This window comes from Calonectris borealis, chromosome 19 (genome assembly GCF_964195595.1).
Source record: "Calonectris borealis chromosome 19, bCalBor7.hap1.2, whole genome shotgun sequence".
NCBI lineage: Eukaryota > Metazoa > Chordata > Aves > Procellariiformes > Procellariidae > Calonectris > Calonectris borealis.
In genome coordinates this window covers 128,900-152,887 of record NC_134330.1, presented here as the reverse complement: position 1 = coordinate 152,887, position 23,988 = coordinate 128,900, and the positions used below count along the sequence as shown (strand labels likewise).

Here is a 23,988-nt window from a genome sequence, read left to right as displayed (position 1 = left end):
CACAAAGGGAGAAGTGATGAAAGGCATCCATCCAACTATTGTACTTTCAAGGAGGATTTCCCTGCTGTGGGAAGCTATATGCAAACATAATTTTAAAAAGCAGGTGATGTCTCTGCAGAGATTATTTTGAAAATCTTGCACAGAACAAATTGATCTAGCCTTTAAAAGTAGGATCAAGTTGCCAATAAACCACCTTAGATAATAGTGAATTTTAGATACAGTGCAGAAATATTAGAAAAGCTAGGAAACAGTCTATCTGTGTAAATCATATACTATGCCAACCTAATATATTGTTCTCTTTATCACTCATGCTAAACACATTTACTGTCATATATACACATGCACTCTGCATTTTTTTGAACTAAAAATACTAAAAAATCCAGCAGGGGGCATACATTACATACTTCAATTTCAATTTAATCATAGAATCTAATAGTCAAGGTTATTCATATAGATCAGATGACTTCTCTTAATGCACAAAGCTGTAGGTTTTTCTAAAATTATGTCATAGCACCACCTCCTTCATCTTCTTACACGCAAACCACCAGCAGTTAAAATCAGCTTATAGTCTTCCACTCCCCTGCAATCAGTTTTCAGATATCTTTACCACCACCCTCTCTGAAGTGAAGGGAAGACTTTAGAAAACCTGTACAAATAGCTTCTGGGTAGCTGCGAAAACAAGCTAAATTATAGAAAGGATGTAAACTCCCCCTGGTGAATTGGCAATAATTTTACTGTTTAAAACTTCCTTTATATAATTATTTGCTACTAGGCCTAAATTGGCCAAGCACTTACCTGTGTCTTTAGCACTCACATCACACAGGAAAATCACCCATGACCTGTGACTGTGAAGGAATGTGACGTATAAAGCTAGTATTGCCCCTCTCGTAGCTATGATGGAACTTGGCTCTGCTAGTCAATGAAAAGTATTCTGCTGTAAGAATGTAAATATGTGTATCGCATGCGCCAGTTGTGGACAGATTTCTCATCATGCTTACTCTAATCACTTCTCCAAAACACAAGTACAGTGTGTTTATCCTTACAGTGCATTTGGTGGAGCAACAGGTGCACACTTACTCCTCAGAATCATGATCATTCAAGACAAAAACTGAAGACAACGACAGTCATATGACAAATACAAACAGCCCACCCAACCTCTGTCCACTTGCATTAAAGCTGTGAGATTAGCAATACCAAGGATCCTGCTAGTTTGGCCAAGTATCTTTCAGATGCTTATATTAAGATGTGTATTCAAAAGTCTTTCAAACTGTTTTCATAGTGTCATAGCAACAGCCTAGCTACACTTTAAACAGACCTTCAGCAGTTAACTTATACTTTACTTTTGTACATTTTTGGTGGTTGTCTTTTTTTTTTTCCCTGAGACTGCTAACAAAGTGGTTCATTCATGGTTTCTTAAGTAAACTTCACTAGAAACGGAGGCTGAACTAAAATCCTATTCCAAATGCCGCTGAACTTCTGTACTTTTTTAAACTGAAATTCAGAGCACACAGCATCATGTCTAGAATAAAAATCTTCCAAGCAAAAGTTCTGGGTTCTTTTCACTGATTTTACTCTGTTATCTGTTACTTCATTCTAAAGAGAAGCAGTAAATCTGAAGAGCATTTGACATATTTTATTATAAATGGTCATCGATACAGAACCAAAGTAATCTTTACAAATATCTACAAAAAGCACAAACGCAGGTTAAAAAACATTCTCTAGCATGAGCAGAGCGCTCGTGGCTTTCAGTTTTTACTTTCTATGAGCCTGTTCTTAGGGAAGAAATAATTTTAAAAGGCGCTTTTTTTTTAAAGTATGCTTTTTTAGTGGTTTTGTTTTTAACATTCACTGTGAAAACAAAACACTCTTGATTTATCAAAGAGAAAACCAGAAGGGGTGACACATGACCTTTTTATCCAGTAAATCTGGAATAATCCCACTGTATGGTGGTTTTAATGCTAATTTAACTGAAAATGGAAACTAGTCCAAGGCAATTCAAAACTCCCACATCTTTCATACCTTTTTGGCATATTGCCTGTCTACCTCAGAGTCAGCATGAGGACTGAGCAAGTCGTAAAGACTTCATTCCTGTCCACGCTGGAGAGTTCTCTCCCCCAGAGTCCAGGTCAAAGCGTACTACAGTCTTGCTTCTATTACAACTGTTCAGAGGATTTTGTACCTTGCTAGCGCCCCCCTTTTCCTGTAATCCTAAATCATGCAAACACACAATCTCATACACAGAACAGCCGCAGCTGTTGCTATTCTTCATGATCAAGAAATTAATCCAGGACTGCCAGCAGAGGCTTTAGCAAGCCTCTGAGCAAATCACTTTAGATTTGACCATTACAGACAAACGCTGTTGTGCAACATGGTAGTTATCTATCCCCCCAAGACAACAGATAAGAGGCGATGTTCTCTTTCTGCTTTAAGAGAACAGAACAATGCCTGTTTGGTGTGTGTGTGTGTGCGTGCATGCACATATGCTGAAGTGCAGGGGTAGGGTTGGAGGAGAGGCAATATTGCCCTAGTGGTTGAGTACTCCAGGTTATTATTTGTTAAACGGAATTTTGCTTGTCCATCTGCTATTTCTTTTGTGCTATGCTCAACAGAGAAGTGGAATTGAAGGTGCTATCTTCTGGAGTTTTACCTGCATTTTAAGAGGGAACACCTTTGTAGCAGTTACTTGTCACTGCATAAAACTGTGTCCCCAGCCTAACAGAGATAGGAGCAGCAAATTAGCTTCCTGTGATCTTTAAACACAAGAATGTTAAAAATCCAACCTACTACTTAGCACGAAAATGACAGCATTTGCCTTCCCCTGTGTTTTCCTGTCTTTTTCAAATATATTTCTGTATTACTGACATGCTGATGTGATTAACACTTCGGGGCGCTGCTCAGCAACACTTCAGACAGACAGCCACGCAGTTGAATGTAAGCAAAGGGACAGTAAAAACCAAGAAATAACACTGTGTTCCATTTGCAAAATGTCACTCTTCCCATTAGCATACTGTACTTGACCCTTCTGGCTGGAGAGGTGTTGATGGTTTTATTCAAAGCATCGTAGATGATTGTATAGAGACTGGACATAGGTGAAGACACACATGGGATCTGGCTTGTGACCCATCACCATCATGTCATCCACTTCTATCAGACGATCACAGTGAGCCATTTTCCTGTAGTAATAATAAAACAGATACATCAAATCAAGTTAAATCTAAGGACTTTAACTGCTTCCAAGATTAAGTTGCTGTTCTGATTTGAGCATCACTGAGGCATTTAAGAAATCCTGAGGTTTATCAGCAACATTTCATTTCAGAATGAAATGGTCAGGCTCAGGTTGGGGATTGTTATTTTTGTGACCATGGAATATTCCTGTTCTTTGTCTCTCTTCCTCTACACTGGGATCTGATCCAAAGCCCTGTAGGGTTTTTTTTTTCCCCACTGACTGCCATTCACATCCCTGATATCTGTAGCATGTAGCCTAATCTCACATTCCTCTGCCCAAGTCTCAGTAAACAGAGTCAAGCAAGTTTGCAAATCATTCGTTTTTCTGGTTATTATATCAGAAGCTCCAAAAGAATGGGAAAACATGAGAATAGATGAGATGTGCCAATGAAGGCCCATGTGGCTGTGGATTGTTTATTCTCCACCACCCCCATATCTTCAAGGTGTGAGTGACTTGGACAATAATCTTAGATGATCAGGTTGGAGAGCAGAAGCCTGACTGAGATCTGGACCAGCAGAAGGAACACATCTGCTGAGGCCTAGGATGAAAAATCACAAGGGCAGGAAGCAATTCGATCAGCAGAGCTCATACTGGGGTGAACAGCAATAACTGAGAGAAGAGCCTTTTCTGACACTAGAAGAGAACAGTTAGTTTAAAGGCAATCATAGCTATGAAGTAGTCATTTCTGTAGATACCTCTTATCTAATGGTTCTTGCTGTTGTGTGCATGCTGTCTTCTGTTCTCCCCTATACTTACTGTTATACATAAACTGAGATACAAAAACACTACAACTTTCCTTTGAGAGTTGTACATAGTTTTACTTTAGAGATCAACCACCTAAAAGTGTCGTGGAATCTCTTTCAACACACTTGACAACCAACAAAATTTTTTATATATGCATATATATGTGTGTGTATAAAAAGCTTGGAATTCCCAAATAAATTCCTTTGCTAGGGGCTATAATAAAGAGAGACAACATTATGCTAAGAATTTTCAAAGCTTTTCTCTAGAATGGCAAATGGCAAATCCAGTTCTGTAAGTTATTGCTTTAATTTAAAAAAAAAAAAAAAAAAATGCCCTGAAAGAACCTCAGAGCTTCAGTGTGGTGGTATCGGTGTTTGACGCTGTATCAGAAGCTGCAGGAAACTTTAGCCATGTATTCCCACATCCTGTTAGTATTCGGAAAGAGTGTACCAAACCCAGCTGCATAACATATGGAGTGTTCTTGCTGTTACACAAGTCAAACAAAACAGCAAACAACAATCATGTTGATACTGGGTCAAAAAAGTTGCTATTTCTAGCTCACAAGTTCACACTCATAAAGACTTTAACAAACAAGTTATCATTTAATTGCCTGGTATACTGCATCAAAAAGGATCAGGGCACTGTGACTGAGCATATTAGCTCTGACTGAGGGTATTAGCTCTGTCCATTTTACAAAAATGCAGTTACCAGGTTGAGATATTGAGAAGTTCTCAGCCTTGATCTAACTCTACCTACACTGAATTCAACCTTCATTCTTGTTCAACCAAAGCAACATACAGACAGAGTGAACCTTCCCACAAAACCCAATTCCAAAAGTTAATCTACTTGCTCCCTGCCATTCAGGGGTCATGGTTTTTCCAGAGAGGCTGGATGGATATATTAACATGCCTCAAATTCAAATCAGGTATCAAGCAGGTGGGATTGGCTAAGAAACTACAAGTTCTATATCCAGTTCCTATGGCCTGTCAGTAAACATTGGATGCCTTGTGCTCTGTGAACTCAAATTTCTTTTTTATGATTGATATTGGCAAATTCACTAAAAATCATTCATTACTTCAAGAACAAAATAATAAAAAAAAAACAAAAACAAAAAACAAACACAGAAAGAAGTTGGGTTTTTTCCTCTTCTGTCCAAGCATAACTCATGAGGTTGATTTCTCAAGTTTAGTGTGTCAGTGCTAAGGCTGGTGAGAAGGCAGAATTCAAATACTGCCTGAAGACTCTGAAAGACCCGAACATAGGATTGCAGTGAATTATCCTGTGGCAGGTAAAACCACCTCCGATTTTAGACTGCCGAGTCTCCTGTTCTATGCATTCTCTACGCAGAGCTTTTATTATCTTTTCTGGCATGACACATGTAAGCTAGTGATACAGTATCTACAAGAAGAATGATTAAACTCTTCACTGGTACCCAGCTGCGTTAGACTTGAACTGGAAGCACTTCACAGAGATCTAATTGATACTCACTCAGCCATGGTGAAGGCCAGCTCAAAGTTCTGCTTGCGATTAGCTGGGTCAAGCTTATTATAATCAAAAGCTTCAGGAAAGAAAGAATGCACAAGAGCACAGAATGCCATCCCATCATTCCAGCTTGAGGAGAAGTTCTGGAGGTCAATGTGCTGTCATGATGAAAAAAACACGCACATTAATGCAGCATGGGGGAACAGGGAAGAGGAGCTGCTTTTGCTCACTGCAGTTTTCTGTCCTTCTCTCCTGCTAACCAAAGCAACAGAGCACAGGCTTTATGTTTTTCTTCCCCTCTTTGTATATCCATTACATCATTTTTATTCTCAGAAAAAATGGCATACTCAGCAATGAAAGCCTGAAATGGCCAGATGCAAAGCAGACACACAGTCAAGTTCCCTGATCCAAAGCCCACTGAAAATACTGGGAAGAATCTTGTCAATGTCAGGGAGCTCCAGAGCAGGCCCAATGCTCAATATCTGCAGAAACTAAGGACACTGCTTATCCCTGTGAAGTATTTATCATTGAAGAACGGTTCATTTTGTGGCTGTGAATAACACTAGATAAAGACTATACTTGCTTGGTTTGCTCTTCAGTAAGGCCCAATTCAATGCCTGTTTACACATGGATAGGTAGAAATATAGGAAGAATTATGCCTACTGCAAAACCTGATGCTTAGACCAAATGCTTATTGTTACTTTCAACTGCCACAGTAAAAAAAAAAAACATATTTGGGCTCTTATCTCGTGCTGCTTTCCCATCACACAAAATTCAAGCCCCAGCTTTTCTGGTAAGCAACTAACAGTAATTTTCATTAGTTCTGCTTATGTATACTATAATTTAGAGTTCAGCAATAATAATGCACATTTTACAATAACACTGAAAAACATATTACACAAAAAAAAAAAAGAAAAAAATTTCTCTTTCTCCTTCAAATTGCTTTGGCAATTGCCATTTAAGGCCAGGTAAAATTACTAAAATCTCAACTGCTGAATTCTTTTAGCTACACGGATGTTACCTCATAGAAATTAGCTCACTAACACCGTGTGAGATTCAGCCTCAACCATTTACTACAAATTCACTTGTCTAATACCAGTAGAGAGTACTTTGCTCTGCTGTGTACCAAGAGGACCATAGTCTCCATGTACTGGCAAAATGTTATTCAGATCTTGCCATATATAATGAGAATGCAAAAATCACAGCCTGCAACTAAAAAAAAATAGTGTGAGAAGTCTATATCCATAAGCACAAAAATGTAGGCTTTCAGACAAACACTAACGCATTGCTTTGACAGACATACAGAATCTCACTCATGCAATCACTGACTGTCTTGAAGCGCAGTCCATGCAAACCATGATGTTTGCGTTACTGGCACAAAACTTGGTGACCTTGAGGAAGTTAACTCATTGTCTAGTATGTTTTACATTCACTTTTTGAGTACACTTTTTTAGCAAATTCTCCTGAAAAAGAGAGAGCTGAAAGTGCTAGCATGTCTTCACCTTGTATCCTATGGTTTTTGAGCGACACCAGTCTAACAGAATTTGTTTAATGCTGCTAGCACTGGCAACCCCAAAACTCTGCGACCTCTTCAGCTTAGCTCTGGATCCTCCTTTTCCTCTGGAAAATTAACAGAGACAGATTAAATTACATTCTAGAATAACTTAAACCTACTTGTCAGCAACATCTATGCAACCTTGCCCAGGTCAGCCCCTGTCCAGGTGATATTTGAGAAACATGTTGCTGAAACTTCAACTTGTTGGTCCTGCAAGAAAAGCTCATTTTCATTTCACTAAAGCTAGGATTCCAAGCCCTCTTCTATTTAAATCATACCCCCATCATGGTGTATAAAAAACAGTCCATGCTTTTGGTCCTTAATGAATGGCAACAGAAAGCCACTACATTCCCAGTCTCTTATAATGATGGAGAAGGCAGCTTTCATAGCACTCTTTCCTAATAAAAGCCACCTGCTTCTTCAGCTGAACAACTCCAAAGCCAGAGGAATCTGTAACTGTGAACTTCCCGGGCTCAGTCTGTGAAGTTAGCAAAGCTATACGTGACATCATATTGCCCCTTAGCTCAAAATCCTACATTGAGAGAGTCCCCCCACCCAGCTGTCCTCTGCTGGTAATAATTGACAAGTTTCCCATTAACAAACCCATTCTGGAGACAAGGGGTGTGACGTACTTTCCACCATCTTGTTCAAACTTCTCGAACAGTGCTTTCCTGGCCTGTGTTCCTGTAGTCCGTGGGAGCGTCTGAGACCGCACGAGTTCTCGCCTCCTTTCAACTTGGCGATGTACAGTGGGAGGAGAGGAGTGAGAGCTGGGGGTCACATCACAGTAACTGTCAGTGGCACTGGAGAAACGTAACATGAAAAGTATGTGGTTAAACAAAAAAGTAACTCTCTGCAGTGCCAGGAGTCAGCCTAAAGGTCCAACTGTTGCCTACTCTAAACCTCCCAAAACAGCCATTTCAAGAGGACCTGAATGAGTCAAAAGCAATTTAAGTAAAAGCCAAAGTTTTATTGACAGAAAACAGCACTTAAGTATAGAGCAGTCTAAGGTACTTTTACAAATGAGACAGAGCTGGACAAGTCACAAATGCTTTATAGCACTAAGTAGAACAACAATTAAACACCTTTAAGAAAAAAGAAAAAAAGAAAAGAAAAAAAAAGTTGTGGTCACACAGGAGCACTAAATCCCTTTAATTTCCAACTTTGGAGTTCCTGGAAGGTAAGTCACATTTTAAAAATGGAACTTGAAGAGTAATTCAGGATGTACTTTTGAAATTTTTACTTACAATATACAGAATCCTGAGCTCATGTCAGTGACCGCAAGCTGATAATTTCATCCAGAAATATAGGAGTATATTCTAATTTGTGTTTATTTGAGCCATAAACCACTTCATCAGCATTAATGAAGTAAGCCACACATTGCATTTGGAAACGCTCCCCATGACAGAGATGGGGAAACTGAGGCAAAGAGCAAGGACATCAGTGTCACACATTAATTTCTGGTACAGAGGGAGGTCAGATCTGACAGCAAGTTCTCTTGGGTGCTCAGTGTATCATAACTCAAATATCGAAGTGCTGATGTTAGAACTAACTCAGAAGAAATGTAATGCCAAATTTGAGATAATTTTAAAGGCAGATGCAAGCCTAATTTAAGAGATTTAAATTGGCTGCCCTCCCATTTTTCTTGATGGATAATTTGCATGCTGAGGATGCCTGGATATCATAGAATCATAGAATGGTTTTGGTTGGAAGGGACCTTAAAGATCATCTAGTTCCAACCCTCCTGCCATGGTCAGGGACACCTTCCACTAGACCAGGTTGCTCAAATATATGCTCCACTAGACCAGGTTGCTCAAATAGTAGATATGCCAGTAGTAATTGTGATACCATGTAATCCTATACTAAGCAACTGTGACTCTGAGTTAATCAAGAATGTGTCAGTCCTCAGTCCTCAGCAAGGCATTTATCTACAAACTAAACTCTACGCTAGCCAAACGAAGGATGTTTGACGGCAGTCATACGTTGGTTTCCAAAAATAAGCCCAAAGTACAAATTTCAACACAGCTGAGTATTTTTAAAAGTGTTTTCAAAGGGTCTGACAACTTGCTCCTCCTAACAAAAGTCCACCACTGGCACTGAGAGTTTTACTGACTAACGCTGTAACAATGCTGAAATCCAGAATTAGGTCTGCTTTAAACTCCTCCACAAAAGATTTTTATCCCTTCCTATCTTTGTTCCACTTAGCCCTCAGGAAAGCTCACAATCTTTAACAGGCTTAAAATACAGCATCTGGGACTCACCTGTTCTCCAAGCCAGCAGAACACCTGTCCCTGGAGACTATACTGACCACAAAGGCCTAACAAAATGTCAAGAAAAATGTGTACCTTTCACCAGGTTTGGTTCCACTACTCATCCCACAGCTCACAGTTGAGACAGACTTAGTGACAGAAGTGGTATTCTCTGTATAAAAGCAGGAAAAACAAGATGCATCAGGGCAGAAACTTCTTTTATCTCCTTCCCTCATACGTTTTCAAACCATTTCCTGATAGCCACACATTGATTTTTACTCACCACAGTGAAAAGCTGCAGGCCTCTGCCTGATTCCAGTATGAGCTAACAAGCTGGGGAGGGATTTTCCCCAGGGGTTCAATCCCTCTGCAAAATTGTTGCACTGCAGCGACGATGGTGTAAACATACCAGAAAGGACTGTGAGAGGATGCCTTTGATAAAAATGCATTGGGAAGGTTCAGGATCATTGGATCATTTCAGGCCCTTGTGCAGACCTCAGAGGAGGGCACACTGCCATGGATATTTCAATGAAAGGAAGAAATGGTGCTACAGCTCAGCTTGCAACAGTCATTCTGGCAGATATACGGAGTCCTGGAAAGTTTGCTATGATTGAGAGCATAATTTAAATTACCTTATTTCCACCAGGAAACTTTTTAGTTTGTGAAGTAGAACAAACTCCAAAGGTTGCGAAGGTGACTTAAAACCCACTTTGCATCTTCCTCCCCGCCACCCCCGAGGTTCTACCTTTTGTGCTTTGCCTCTTAGAGCCCAGCTCTGGACTCCAGCTGTGCTCTGTAAATGCAGAACAATGGAGTGGCTTGCCCAGTTTTGATACACTAAAGCCAAAACTTGTTGCATAAGCCATCAACCTATTTATTGAAGGCTCCTTCTATACACAAAGAAGAAAGACAATCCAACCTCATCACTGCCCAATTGTTAGAAACAATCCAACCTCATCACTGCCCAAATCACTTTCTGAAAATGCTGAACTCTCCCCACTGCTTATAGAGGGGATCCAGACCAACTAGACTTCTCACGTAAAACACCCTGGTAAATGCCAACATACAGATGTGACAAATTTGGGACCACAAACAATTGCCAGATATTTGTGCAAATCTCAGAGGTTTTAAGCTGAGGAAGAGTGTGATCCCTATTCTGAATGAGCTATACCTTTGCTAAACTGACACTTGAGACCACTGTGAAATGCCAGTACATTGCATAGACAGTAACAGCTTGGTGACATCATTCAGAAGTACTTTTGGATAGAGCTCAACTCATCTATTTTGACTGAAATCGAAAATCTTTAAGGCATTTTGTCCTTTAACACATTCATATATGAAGGAGACTACTTACTGCTATTCTGCTCAAAGGAATTTGCTTCAACATCCATATGGTGAGCCCACCACTTTCTAACTGCCATGACCTTGTGTTCAGTCACAGTTTTCACTTGGTCAGCTGAAATCTTGACTGCTCAAACTGTCTGTTCTGCCACACTTTTCTGGCACCTATTGTTTCCACTGCAGAGATTGCCTAACAGTACACATGTACACCACTCTGCAAATAAGGATAAGTACTCCTCGCTTTGAACTGATTGAGAATCTGATACAGCGGAACAAGTTTCCATGATACCTGGGAAACTGAATCTGCATGCAGTCTTGTTAGGAATTTTAATTTTACCATGTACCTAATAATCAGAACTACATGCTCACATCTGAGTCCCCCAGATATGGAGCATGGAATCCCTCTCAATCTGTGTTGCATAAGAACACGCTGATAGGAACACTCACCTCCAGTGGCAGATGAACCCTTTGTTCTCACTGTACTTGAATTCCAGGCCTTCACTGAAACAGCAGAAAAAAAGACAAAGGAAGGCTTTGCTACATTTTTAACTTTAATAAGTTAAAAGTTGAAAGAATAACCTGCAAATAATCCCTATCTCTTGCTGGCAATTCCATCTGGTCTCTCTCTGTAATTTCTGACCCATATATATAGTCTGATCTGTAAGTGTCACTATCACTAAATGTATATGAAATACAGCTCAAAGATGAATGACTTCAACATGAATGAAATGAGATTTCTTTTTTTTTTAAACTTAATTTAGATATAAATAAGATTCTGCAATCACTCTGACTTATGTGTATGTGTCAGTCTGCTGTTGATCATTCCTCCCTCCAAATGACTGTGGAATCCGATAGCCAAATATCTGCCTAACTTCTCAAGAGGCTTCAGGTCTCAAAGCACTAAAAACTCCTGCAAATTTCATTAAAATAGCTGGCCACGCTGAAGAGATACTTATTCAGTAACTGTGCTAGAAGATAGGCTGCACTATGAACTCAACTACATTAGGCAGCAAAAATTCTCAAAAGATGTGACGTTATAGCCTAAAGCTCTACCTAGGACCCATAATATTCTAAATCAGTGTCCCACCACGGGATATGTAGGCATAGAAGCGAGGTTTCATAATTACCACTAGGTCATAGGACAATTGCCATAGCACCCGTTTCTTGAAGTAAAGAAATGGGACACAGCTTCAGCAAAAAAATTCCTTTTGTTACCTGACTGGTTGGAAGTTTTCACTGCCATCACATTTTTGCTTTTGCTCTGTCCCAGCAGACCAGCAGACGCATTAGTTGTTCCTGTTGAACAGATGGTCTCTCCTGAAAACTTCTCTGATATCCTCGTTACTGCAGTAACGGGAAGGTGGGGCATCTGTAAGGTTATTGCAGGGGCATGGGCTTCAGGGGAAGAATCTGACATGTGAAAAGAGGTCAGTTCATGGGAGACTTTTGCCTGACCTAGTGAATAAAAAGAAAAGGAGAGAGGAAGTAAATTTCTTTGCAGATTTGTAACAAAGTTACAAACCAATTTCCATGCAACAACTTTATTTTACAAGTCATTGGAATTATTCCACCTAGTTCTCCCTGTGGGACATTACACCATTTACAGCATGCTGCAGAAGCAACCCTAGTGTAAGCGATCCTTGCAGTGATCATACCTGTCCTACATGAATCTCAGCAAGAACAACAACTTCAGATCATTAATCCACTATCATCTGCATTTGGTAAGCTCCAACTCTTCCTCTGTGCAGCCCCCGCCCCTGTCTCCTGCTGTGGGTGAGGAGTCAGCATTCTTGTTCTTTTCATAGTTTTATGAAACGCTGTGTGCCTCAGTTTTCTCTAAAATGGGGATAGTAAGTCCTTCCTCCACTGAAGGATGATGGAAGCGGACAGATAATTTGCAAAATGTTTTGGGATGCAAGGCTACAATGGCACCCAGAATAGCAGGCCTTATTATCACTAGTGCCCCAAAATAATGTGACAGTAATAGTCTCTAATTTATGAAACAACATAGTGCATGCTTAACAATAAAGTCAAAGTTTAAAAGTTAAACTCCTAATTAGGAAATAAAGTTGAATGGTATCAGTGCCACAGTGCAATATCCATACTGAAATCATAGCAGATTCTAATGCTTCCAACATGTGAGAGCTGCTCCGTGACTGCCAGGATCAGGTATTTTACAAGTAGCGCTACTTCATTTCATGCCCTGTTCCTACCTGATGAAGACTGATGCCCATTTTCAATGATGGAAGAACTAAACACTCTTCTAAACTCAGGTTTGTGGTGGTCATCCAGGTCTACACTCTGTCAAAACAGGCAACAGACACAACAGCTAAATTTCAAACAGCAGCAAAAGTTATAAGAATATCCAGAAACACCTGCCAAGAACAGGTCTTCCTTGTGCTAGTGACCACAATACAAGAAGGGAACAATTATCTAACCCCAAGAGCCAAACCTGCAAACTGAGTACTGGCAATGCAGGACAATGCACATACTTGTCCTCACAGACCCCCATGCACCTAGGAAGGGTCTTCCACTTTTGTTAGATAAAGGTATCACCATCCACTGTGAAGGTGATAAACAGAAGACTCCACACAATAGTGGAGAGATTGATTGAGATTGCATAAAATGCTTAATGCTCTGCAGTTCTTTTCTGTTTGCTGCAGAAAAAATGGCAATAACGTATTGTAAAAGCATTACATAAAGTAAGTATGACCCTAGAACTTTACAGCTGCATTATAATCTGCAACTTCTGTAAGGGTAGTTTTTTTCTGGGAAAAGCACCAATTTTTCTCATAATGTTTGCCAACATAATTCCAGAAAAATCAGCCAACAATTTTTTTTGGTGTTTTTTTTTCTTGGTTGGTTTGGGGGGGGAGGGGCATGCAAAAAATCATGAGGAACTACGTGATTTTTGGCTGCAGGAACTAAAGAAAGAAGAAACCGCTTCACAGACACATGATTACTTCAATCAAAAAATGTAGCTTCCAAGAAGCACCATACACAAGCAGTAGAGTGAAATTCCCCAACACAAAGTCCATGAAAAAGTTTAATTGATTCTAGACAGATATCTAACTACCAGATTGGCCAAAAATTTTATGAATAAAGGAAAAAATCTGTAATGTGCCCTTATAAACGTAATCCAAAATTCTTACAAACTCAATCCAAACAAGTTTTGTTTTGTTTTTAAAGACAGACAGAAAGACTAAAGATAGATACTGAAGATTTTATACTGCAGGTAAGTATACAAACAACAGAACATAACAGAAAAGGAAAGAGGCAGGGTGTATACATATAACAACTTAATTTGTCTCTGCTTTTCGTACACAGGAAATACAGAGCAAACTGGTGGTTTGATTTTACTTATTTATTCCATAGCTTCATCACAAATTATTAGAATAATTTATTTATAGGGTGGAAAAATATCTCTCATGTAAAATACACGAACCATATGATCAATTCAACATAAATCAACAAAAATAGTTTCTTGGAACTTGTCTGCTGTTTACCATGCATCTGTTTACACTCATCCAAACTTAATTAAGAACACCAGATGACAACGTTAATGCACCTTGGAGATTTTTTAAAAGCGTTTAATCTTGTTAGGTACTGCAGAGTGCACAGACAGTTTTAATATCCATTACTTGAGATACTAGAACTTTCATTACCTCAGGTACAAACCCCAGTCAACTCCTGGTAACTATGGTCTGAGATCTTGCTAAGAATTTGTTAACTAGTATTAGATTACAGTAAGGCAGTCTAAACACAATTTTGTCATAGAGTATACAGTTGTGGGCTTAGATTCTGATCCTCCTAGATATTTAAGTATCAACCTCGAACTGATTTCAATGGAACACAGGTATACGCAGCAGAATTTGAGCTACACGCCTACACTACTAAAGTCAAGGAAAATCCTTCTCTTGACTTTAAGGTTGGGCCCTACTTTCTCAGATCACAATCAGTATCCAGGCTTTTCAAGACTACAGCATAATTTGGAGAAACCATTAAGTGTGGTAAAACCCCATTAACCTGACTTCAAGATGAGGACCTACTGTCTATTACTGAGATACTGTGAACTGTCTTTAAGGCTCAGCGTGGATGGTATATTTTATTATATTGGGTTGTATAATATTTTTTTAACTTGGGGCGAGATTCTCATGTCAATCTTTTCTACACTAGGTGAGGAAAAGAGACAGAATCACCTGGATGATTTTCAAACAAAACAATACAAAGTTCAGGAGAGGACTGCAGACTTCCCAAAAACGTGGAAGACGTACTCTCAGAAAAGACGACTTTTAAAGGTTTCTCAGCCAGGAGCTTTCATTTAATTCTCCTGCCTAGTTTCCAAGTCAATGATCTTCCCGGGGTTATATATGCACTTAAGTGCTCTGCTAGATAAGAGCGCAGAGGTTACATGATGAGCCAAGACATTCCTCAGCCTGTTTATCACTAAAATGCATGAGGCTGCTTTTTTTTAAAAAAAAACACAATAACAACCACTCAACCAACCAACCACGCACAACACCATGTTTTAGCACGATGTTACTTATAGCTCTGTTAACAAGACCGACAGATTTCTGCTGATGCCCAGTGAAAGCTTCAGGTGCACCTAAGATAGCTGGGAGTTAGAATGTCCATTCCACAATTAGGTTAGCCTGCTTTAAGATACACTGCAAGTTCTACAAATCAAATCCATAATCAAGTTCAGTATATCAATCCGAACACGGAGAACTTTTGCTTCATTTTAATTTTTCTCTATCTTTCTTATTTAAAAAGAAAGGAAAATAAACTAGATTGGGGAAGTTGGAACATTCAGAACTTCGCACTCTTTCCCAGCATCTAAAAATTTCTTACAAGCAAAAGTGCCATCATTCAGCTATCTAGGCTCCACCGATTTTTGTGGGATCTCTTCCATTTACAGGCTTCATTACATACAGGTTTTCAGAAGAGCTCACATCCAACAAAGCTGCGCTCTTTAAATAGTTACTCAGCTTAGGCTCAAAAGGAATGATGAGTTCTTTTGCAAAGCTAGTCTGCAAACTTTTTTCACAACACATCACCAGAAGAACAACTTCTTTAAAATAACATTTGTCTCTCCTGATAATCAAAAATATTTTTCACTTTTATACCATCTGCTATCCCCACAGAGAATGCTTCCATATGCACACACAGTCTGACTTACTGCCGCTAAACTGGATCTGTCATTGTATCCAGATCTTTTAATTTGTGAAAAGAAAATTATTTTGAAACTTTTATATTTGTCAAGAAGAAGGTACTATGCATGAGTAAATTCAGTTATCACTAGCTGCCAGGATTAACTTGAGAGAAGTATATCAAATATTAATTATACAAACGACGCAGAATCAGGGGTTCAGAACTTTTATTGCTCTATTTAGTGTAATTGAGATCCTAGTCAACAATTATTGCCCATATCCAGAACTGAAATGTAAAGCACAGCTAATGCTGTGTGGCATAGAGTTAGAATGTACCCATGGCATACAGTTAGAACTGTTTAACCATTCATGTCAGCCATTATGACCTGAATGTGTCAAATGCCTGTGTAGACTGTAAACATGAATCTACTTTATAAGCTGGGGAGGTGGGGGCGAGCAAAACAGTCAAATGAGGTGGTCATTGCAAAGATCATGTAGCATCCTACACACTGAACTGGCTTCCTAATGCAGTGACAGGTGCTGCATTAATTTATTTTGTGCAAACCTGGTTACCACATTTTGGCTAACAGTGCTGGAGAAGAAACTCATACCAGGCTGGACAGGGAAGGCTGATGTGCTCATAAAACACTGGGAGGATCTGGGATCAGATTCTACCATGCATTTAGTAGTGTCAGGCTAAAGTACTTTAAAATCCACTTTGTTTGGAGATGCCAAGCTTCTGACAAACCCATGTGTGTAACAATACTTCCTCTGTCAATGCTGGCTACATAGATTGCAAGTAGCAAAGGAACAGGTACCGATATCTGTGCTTAATAATGAGAAGTACTCATTTGTACTATTGTAACAACAATGTGATGAGGAACTGGTGAAGTTGAAGAAAAGAAAGTTAACCCTAATGTTTTGCATGTCTTACTCAGGCTTGCTCTTAGAACTAATCTCTCTGTAGCTCAGAAGTCTCCATGTAATGTAGGGTCATAATACTTTCCATAGTTGTAGGGCCTGCTGGAATTCCTCCTTCACTGCAAAGAAGTTAGACCTTGGAGATCCATAACCGGAAACTAGGCAAATCCTAGAATCACAGAATCGTTTAGGTTGGAAAAGACCTTTAAGATCATCAAGTCCAACCATTAACCTAGCACTGCCAAGTCCACCACTAAACCATGTCCCTAAGCACCACATCTACATTTTAAATACCTCCAGGACTCCACCACTTCCCTGGGCAGCCTGTTCCAATGTTTGACAACCCTTTTGGTGAAGAACTTTTTCCTAATATCCAATCTAAACCTCCCCTGGCGCAACTTGAGGCCATTTCCCCTTACCCTATCGCTTTTTACTTGGGAGAAGAGACCAACACCCAACTCGCTACAACCTTTTTTTAGGCAGTTGCAGAGAGCGATAAGGTCTCCCCTGAGCCTCCTTTTCTCCAGGCTAAACAACCCCAGTTCCCTCAGCCGCTCCTTGTAAGACTTGTGCTCTAGACCCTTCACCAGCTTCGTTGCCCTTCTTTGGACACGCTCCAGCACATCAATATCCTTCTTGTAGTGAGGGGCTGTGCTGGTTTTGGCTGGGATAGAGTTAATTTTATTCATAGTAGCTAGTATGGGGCTATGTTTTGGATTTGTGCTGGAAACTGTTGATAACACAGGGATGTTTTAGTTACTGCTGAGCAGTGCTTACAGAGTCAAGGCCTTTTCTGCTCCTCACACCAACCACCCCACCAGCGAGCAGGCTGGGGGTGCACAAGGAGCTGGGAGGGGACACAGCCGGGACAGCTCACCCCAACTGACCAAAGGGATATTCCATACCATATGACGTCATGTTCAGCACAAAAATCTGGGGGAAGAAGGAAGGGGGGGACGTTCGGAGCGATGGCGTTTGTCTTCCCAAGTCACCGTTACACGTGACAGAGCCCTGCTTTCTTGGAGATGGCTGAATGCCTGCCTGCCGATGGGAAGCAGTGAATGAATTCCTTGTTTTGCTTGGCTTTTGCTTTACCTGTTAAACTGTCTTTATCTCAACCCACAAGTTTTCTTACTTTTATTCTTCCGATTCTGTCCCCCATTCCGCCGGGGGGGAGTGAGCAAGCAGCTGTGTGGTGCTTAGTTGCTGGTTGGGGTTAAACCACGACAGGGCCCCAAAACTGAAAGCAGTATTCAAGGTGCGGCCTCACCAGTACCGAGTACAGGGGGATGATCACTTCCTAGTCCTGCTGGCCATAGTGTTTCTGTTACAAGCCAGGATGCTATTGGCCTTCTTGGCCACCTGGGCACACTGCCAGATCATATTCAGCCAGCTGTTGACCAACCCCCCCAGGTCCTTTTCCGCCAGGCAGCTTTCCAGCCACTCTTGCCCAAGCCTGTAGCGTTGCATGGGGTTGTTGTGACCCAAGCGCAGGACATGGCACTTAGCCTTGTTAAACCTCATACAATTGGCCTCGGCCCATCGATCCAGCCTGTACAAATCCCTCTGTAGAGCCTTCCTACCCTCAAACAGATCAACACTCCTGCCCAGTTTGGTGTCATCTGCAGACTTACTGAGGGTGCACTTGTTCAGATCATTGATAAAGATATTAAACACAACTGGCCCCAGTACTAAGCCCTGGGGAACACCACTTGTGACTGGCCACCAACTGGATTTAACTCCATTCACCACAACTCCTTGGGCCCGGCCATCCAGCCAGTTTTTTACCCAGCGAAGAGTACGCCCATCCAAGCCATGAGCAGCCAGTAACCCAGTAGTGAAAATCCCACGCATTCAGAAAAAGTAAGCACCAAATCATGAGATTAGAAAGCAAAGAAATACAATTTTTATTTCCTCTCTGAGCCTCTAAGGTGCACATCTGTTACGTATTCAAGCTTTTGCCTGCCACAAGATCAAATTGTAGAAGAATGACAGACAAATGAGATTCCTCTCCCTGAAATGAGAGATCTCAGTCATTCAGTCTTTATAAAAGCACCAATTATCAAAAGGGTCATGATAAAAATCATTGGATCTAGAAATGCTGTTTATCTGTGAGAGGTATCTCCCTCTCTTGTTACACATGCTGGATGAAATTGATGCTTCACTTTGGTGAACAGCAAAACCACCACTGACTTTCGCAAGGCAAGATTTGACACTCTGTTTCTTGCATATAAAGAGATCATTGATACATCAGAAATGGGGAATGATGAAATGTGTGAGGAAATGCAGACACGGCTGCTAGAGGCAAGCAAGAACTGCACCACATTTACCCCTTAATTCTTCTACTAGAAAGCCACTGTACGTCAGATAACACAAGTATTCTTTCTCTGTAACTGACCGTGCAGCTTGAAGAAAATGCCTTGAATGCCATGAGGCTATTAGGAAAGCTTTTGCACATGGAATAATCACTGAAGAAAAACAATACAAGCACTTTTCATAGAACCTTTTTTGAAGCAAGGCTGGATAGAAAAGGACATCAGGGAACAATTCTACCCTGGCAGCTTCAGCAGATGCCCATGGCTCTGTCACAGTGAATTAAACCAAACCAAACCAAACCACACCACAACAACAACAACAATAATCTAGGTAAGGATCAAGGCAACCTTGGAATGCCACCATTCCAAAAGGACGCTTGCAGGGAGTGTAAGAGAATAATAAGAAGGAAATGGAACTACTGGACTTTATCAAATATAGGAGTTGAGATGGTTTAGAATCATAGTATTAATGCCAGGTGACTGCTGGATCACTTAATCTCCCTGCCTGTATACCCCAGGTCATTATGTCTTATGCAGTTACTCCCAGGCTGACTAACTGTTGGGTGCCATCAGGTCACCACAGAGAGATACCAATGGGTAGATCTTCCCAGTTCGTCATAGTCAGCTATTCGTCTCTCTGCTACGTTGACCGCTGCAGGCAGGTTCTCTGCAGCAGTCTGTCCACATTGTACAGAAACTCTTCTGACAGTATAAAAACAGAACACCCTTACAGTATTTTAGTCCTCCCTGTTCACAAAGTCATCATGCTCAACCACAAACACTATGGAAGGATCGTAAGTGATAAAGCTCCTGCCAAAATGTAAGATCTGATCAACAAAAAACATCAAAACTCTTCCTTTCTAACAATCACAGGCAGGTAGAAAAGAGACCTCAGTGACTGCAAAGGATGACAAACAGCCACAAACTGCTCAGTGAGGGATAAATCTTCGGTAGTACAGCTATGGCTCCAGGATCCCGCTTTAAAATTAATTCTTCAAACATACCCCATTCTCTACCTTTGCAAAAACAGCTCTCAGATCCTGGCCTGGTTAGAGAGCCAAATTAAAGTTTGGCATCAAAATACCGGAAAGACTGACCTCCAAATCAGGCTAATGGCCTTTTAAAATCAGCACTTAACTAAATTAGCACTTAGACTGTTGTATACCAGATTTCAAGGACAGTATAGCAGAGATTGCCTGAAGATTAGAATTAAAAGGAGATTTGTGTCCTTACTTCTGTACTATGCTTGGAACTCCCTGGCTTCACTTTTTTCAATCAAATTACCTTGAAAATAATCTAGTAATATTAGAAAATAATGGTTCAGACACTGAAGATGCTCAGAATCTCCACTATCCAATCTGCAATATGTAAAAGATAGTCTTAACTCTTATCCCAAGTATTTTGCTAGAAATGTTGAAGGCAACAGAACCCAGCCTTTTGTTGGGATAAATGCTGTATCGACCACACAGTAAAAAGGAATTCAACCAATAAATCTTTCCAGGAGAAAAAGAGCACATCTTGATTTGTTACTATTTCCACGTCAGTATTATTTGCTCTTTGTATCTCATACTTACAGAAGTATTTACTAAGGCTAGAAGCATCACCAATTTTATCACAGGAACTCGTTTATCTGAAAACATACACAGTGTCATTTATGGTAGTCTGTTTCAAGTGCTTTGGTCATATAACCAAGCAACTGAGGGAACACCTTCTTCATTACAAAGAATCTGGGTAACCAGCACAGCAACCAAGGCTTGCTCTTTAGCCATTTGAGCACAGCCACATCAGAGCCTTACCCGCAAAATCATGTTTTCACTGCATGCATTTGGTGTGTGTAGCTCTAGCTGCACCTCCTGTGGTTCTCAGTACCAAAATTCCTTCTTGGTCAGCTATGCTAACTCGGGAAGTTGTCAAACCTTCTGGGGAAAATGGTTGGGAGGGCACTGAAGAACCATCAATACTTAAGTGATCTTCCCTGAACCCTCAAAGCAAAGCGGGATCCAAACAAAAGTTCATTCTGTGCTTTAACACAGACCAATACCTAAAGCTGGATATTGCCGTAACCTCAATGCAAGATTTTTCACAGACCGTGAAGTACACGCTACAATGTAGGCAGTGGTGATGGAGCAGGTGTGAGATGGTGTGAGGGACGACACCCCCTTGTCCCTTCCACATCGTTTAGCTCAATTCTGTTCCTTGCAATACAAACAAGCGTGGATGGCTCCATGGAACAAAAAGGAACAGATCTGAAAGTTGTGTGTATGCTGCTTACCTTTGTCATGTGGGGGAAAAGGCAGCAGCTGCCACAATTATGTTGGAACAATGCATCAAGCAGCAGGTTTACCTTTTCACTTGCCCAGCTGCGGGAAGCACATGCCCCCATTCTTGAGTCAGGAGGAATGAAAAGGGCTAGAATGCAATACAGACTCTCTGCTCATTCCCACTAATTTAACTTTGAGTGAATTTAATTTCCAAACTTTTATTTTCCATCCCCAAAGCCATCCCCACAGACCAGCTTTTCATGCTCCAACAGTCTTAAAGATCCCTTAAGACATGGCTTAATCAAGATGACACAAAATAGGCTGTCATCTGTGAAAGTCAAGTCTCTAGTATCGCACAGTTTTATGTGACTGAATCACAGTGCACTGTCTGGCTGCCACCTCCTGGTATCAAGGATTGTACAGGAGCTCTCAACTCTTTCCATAGAGCCGGACACATAGAAGAAGTATTGCACAAAATGTCTCAGTGCCAGATGAACTTGCCATTAACTGGGGTTTTCATGCACTGAGTTACAAGGCTCCACTACACTGCAGAAATAGTTTTATCACTTGGAGGAATCTGTGTGTTTGTGCTAGTTTAGGTCATGGAGACCATGACAGCTTGCGTGAGGCTCACCTCTCAGGGATGAGCTGCAGCAGTGCGGGACAGTGGTTGTGCAGCAAAACTGTCTCCCTGCAGGATGCTAAGTCACTATCTTAGGAAAATGTGTTACTACCTGCTATACGCTGAGCTATTCTCCTTTGTGAGCTTGCCAACCGGCAAACAGCATTGCTGGCACACAGATCCCCCTGAATTGTGTCCAGAAAGGATACACAGATATTCATATACTTGTGTATATTTATAGCTGAGACTGCCTCAGCTTCTCTTCTTACTTCTAACCACCCTGAACTGACAGGTTGCTACCACTCTAACCAAGATCACAGTCTGACCAGATCTGCAGTGCCATCATCAGGAACATCTCCAGGCGGTATCAGGGCAAAGACCGTTTCTCAATGCACCTCTCAAAAGCCCATTGACCCTGCACTGCAAAAGAGGAGCCCCGTGTCCCTAAAGGCTCTCCCATGCCAGCGCAGAGCCTGGCAACACCCGTGAAGCATCTGCTCATGCACTCTCCCGGCCCTCCCTCCCGCCGCCTCCCGGGCCGCGGCCAGCACTTACTTGGCTCCGACCAGTGACCGCTAGCTTGGTATGTCTGGAGAACCCGCCGCCGGCCGAACCCTGCCCCGGAGAGCCGGGCCCCGCGGCCAGGGGGCTCCTCGCCGCCTCGTCCGCCCACTCCTGCGGCAGCCCCGCCGACCGGCCGAGGGCCTCCACCTGCCGAGACAGGCGCTCCAGCTGCGCCCGCAGGCGCCGGTTCTCCTGCTGCAGCTCAGAGACGCTGTCTGCCAGGGGGCTGGCGAGGCGCAGCACCTCCTCCACCTGCCGGCCTACCCCTTGCTTGAACACCTGGATGTCCACGTGGATCTCCCGGACGGCGCCCCGCAACGTGTCCTCGTAGCGCCCCAGGGCCTCACAGACGGTCTGCGCCTCCCGGCTGTTCAGATCCTCGATCTCACCGGCCATGGTGCCCGCGGACTGCGGGCTGCGCGGCGCGGCCACGGAGGCGGGGGTCTCAGGAGCCACTAGCGGCAGACGCCCGGCCGTCTCCCCTCCCGCCGCCGCCGCCGCCGCCGCCGCCGCCTCTCCTCCCCTCGGAGGGCGCCCTCTTCCTCCCGGCGGCCCTAAGCCCGGCGACCGCGCTGGCCAGCCCTCGTTGCCGCCGGGCCACGGCCCGCTCTCATGGTGCGAAGGAAGAGCCCCGCAGAGCCCGCGCTCCACCCGGCGGGGGGCGCCTGGAGCGGCGCCTCGACAGCGCCGCGCAAGAGCGGGGCACGGAGGGAACGCGCGCGGGAGCGGGGCGCCAGCCACGGCTGTCGCGCTCGGCGTATGCTCCTTCGCAGGGGGAGACGTAATTTCAGGAGGCAACGGTGGAAGAGGGAGGGCGAAGGGGCGGGGGCACTGGCTTGTTCACAGCTGCCCAGGGCTGTGAAAGCCTGAGAGGGCCGGGCGTGGTGGGCTGCAGGCGGGGCCGCGGGAGCGAGACGGCCCGAATCGGGCCGCGGCGCCGGTGTAGGGAAGGGAGAGGAAGGAGTGGGAGATGGGGGTCGGGGAGGAATAGGAGAGAGACAGAGTGAGGAGAGGAGGGGTGAGTATCTGGTCTTTCCCGGGTTGCTTGGATGATGATGCCAAAGTAAGCACAGCTTATGTCTTTCAGGGGAGCACTCAGGCAAAGGGAGAAGAGAATTGTCTCTGGGAGAATAGAGACGGAAATGCACACGCATGCACTTTTAGACACGCATGCTGAAGGCTCACATGTCCCTTCATGCACACAAACTTGTACACACACACACCCCCCCCATACTCACCCTCACGCTCAAGGGTTTCCCATTGTGGGCTGTGATTCGACGGGCATTAATACTAAGCTGCCAAATCACCCAGCAAATCCAGTGTGTGTGCATGCGGGATGAGATACACATTTCTGTCAAACTAGGCAGAGCCATGACGGGGAATGCTCTCGAGTTTATTCTTTAATGCCTACTGCAGCACAAGACAATACCTCATGCATAAAGCCTCACAGGGAAAGAAAATCTGGAAGATATTTTAAGCAAATTTACACCATGAGAGTTAGCCTATATGCGTTCAGCACTTTACGTCAGGTTGCTACAACTTTTCTGGTACCATACAA

At 42.4% G+C, this 23,988-nt stretch overlaps 2 protein-coding genes across 6 annotated transcripts in view; one reads left to right on the top strand and one right to left on the bottom strand.

Moving 5' to 3' along the window:
* Positions 1-22,206, top strand: part of FBXO39 (F-box protein 39) — a 40,464-nt gene extending 18,258 nt beyond the window's left edge. The window contains exon 4 of the mRNA XM_075168186.1: positions 22,159-22,206. Coding sequence (XP_075024287.1) covers positions 22,159-22,191 — 33 coding nt within the window. The 3' untranslated portion in view covers positions 22,192-22,206. The remainder of the gene's footprint in view (positions 1-22,158) is intronic.
* SMTNL2 (smoothelin like 2) lies at positions 1,619-23,248 on the bottom strand. 5 transcript variants are annotated; one of them, XM_075168176.1, is made up of 9 exons: positions 22,422-23,247; positions 12,811-12,898; positions 11,813-12,052; positions 11,045-11,098; positions 9,353-9,428; positions 7,640-7,777; positions 6,955-7,072; positions 5,459-5,610; positions 1,619-3,173 (listed from the first exon to the last, which is right to left on the bottom strand). In XM_075168176.1, exons 1-9 carry the CDS (start codon positions 22,824-22,826, stop codon positions 3,047-3,049), a joined length of 1,398 nt encoding a protein of 465 aa, XP_075024277.1. In that variant the 5' UTR covers positions 22,827-23,247; the 3' UTR covers positions 1,619-3,046. The 5 variants fall into 5 exon arrangements, with proteins under 5 accessions (XP_075024277.1, XP_075024278.1, XP_075024279.1 ...); XM_075168177.1 differs by having other exon boundaries at positions 7,640-7,810; positions 22,422-23,230; XM_075168178.1 differs by lacking the exon at positions 6,955-7,072 and having other exon boundaries at positions 7,640-7,810; positions 22,422-23,248.
* Positions 23,249-23,988: the final 740 nt, after the last annotated feature.

Bases quoted from the DNA above. Each gene is read 5' to 3' on its own strand.
- SMTNL2 (XM_075168177.1), bottom strand. From the start codon at position 22,826: ATGGCCGGTGAGATCGAGGATCTGAACAGCCGGGAGGCGCAGACCGTC. The intron at 12,053-12,810 runs GTAGGAACAGGG...TTTATTCACTAG, and splicing joins TGGGCATCAGTCTTCATCAG to GTCAGGCAAAAGTCTCCCAT. The intron at 3,174-5,458 runs GTGAGTATCAAT...TTATTACTACAG, and splicing joins CTGGCCTTCACCATGGCTGA to GAAAATGGCTCACTGTGATC.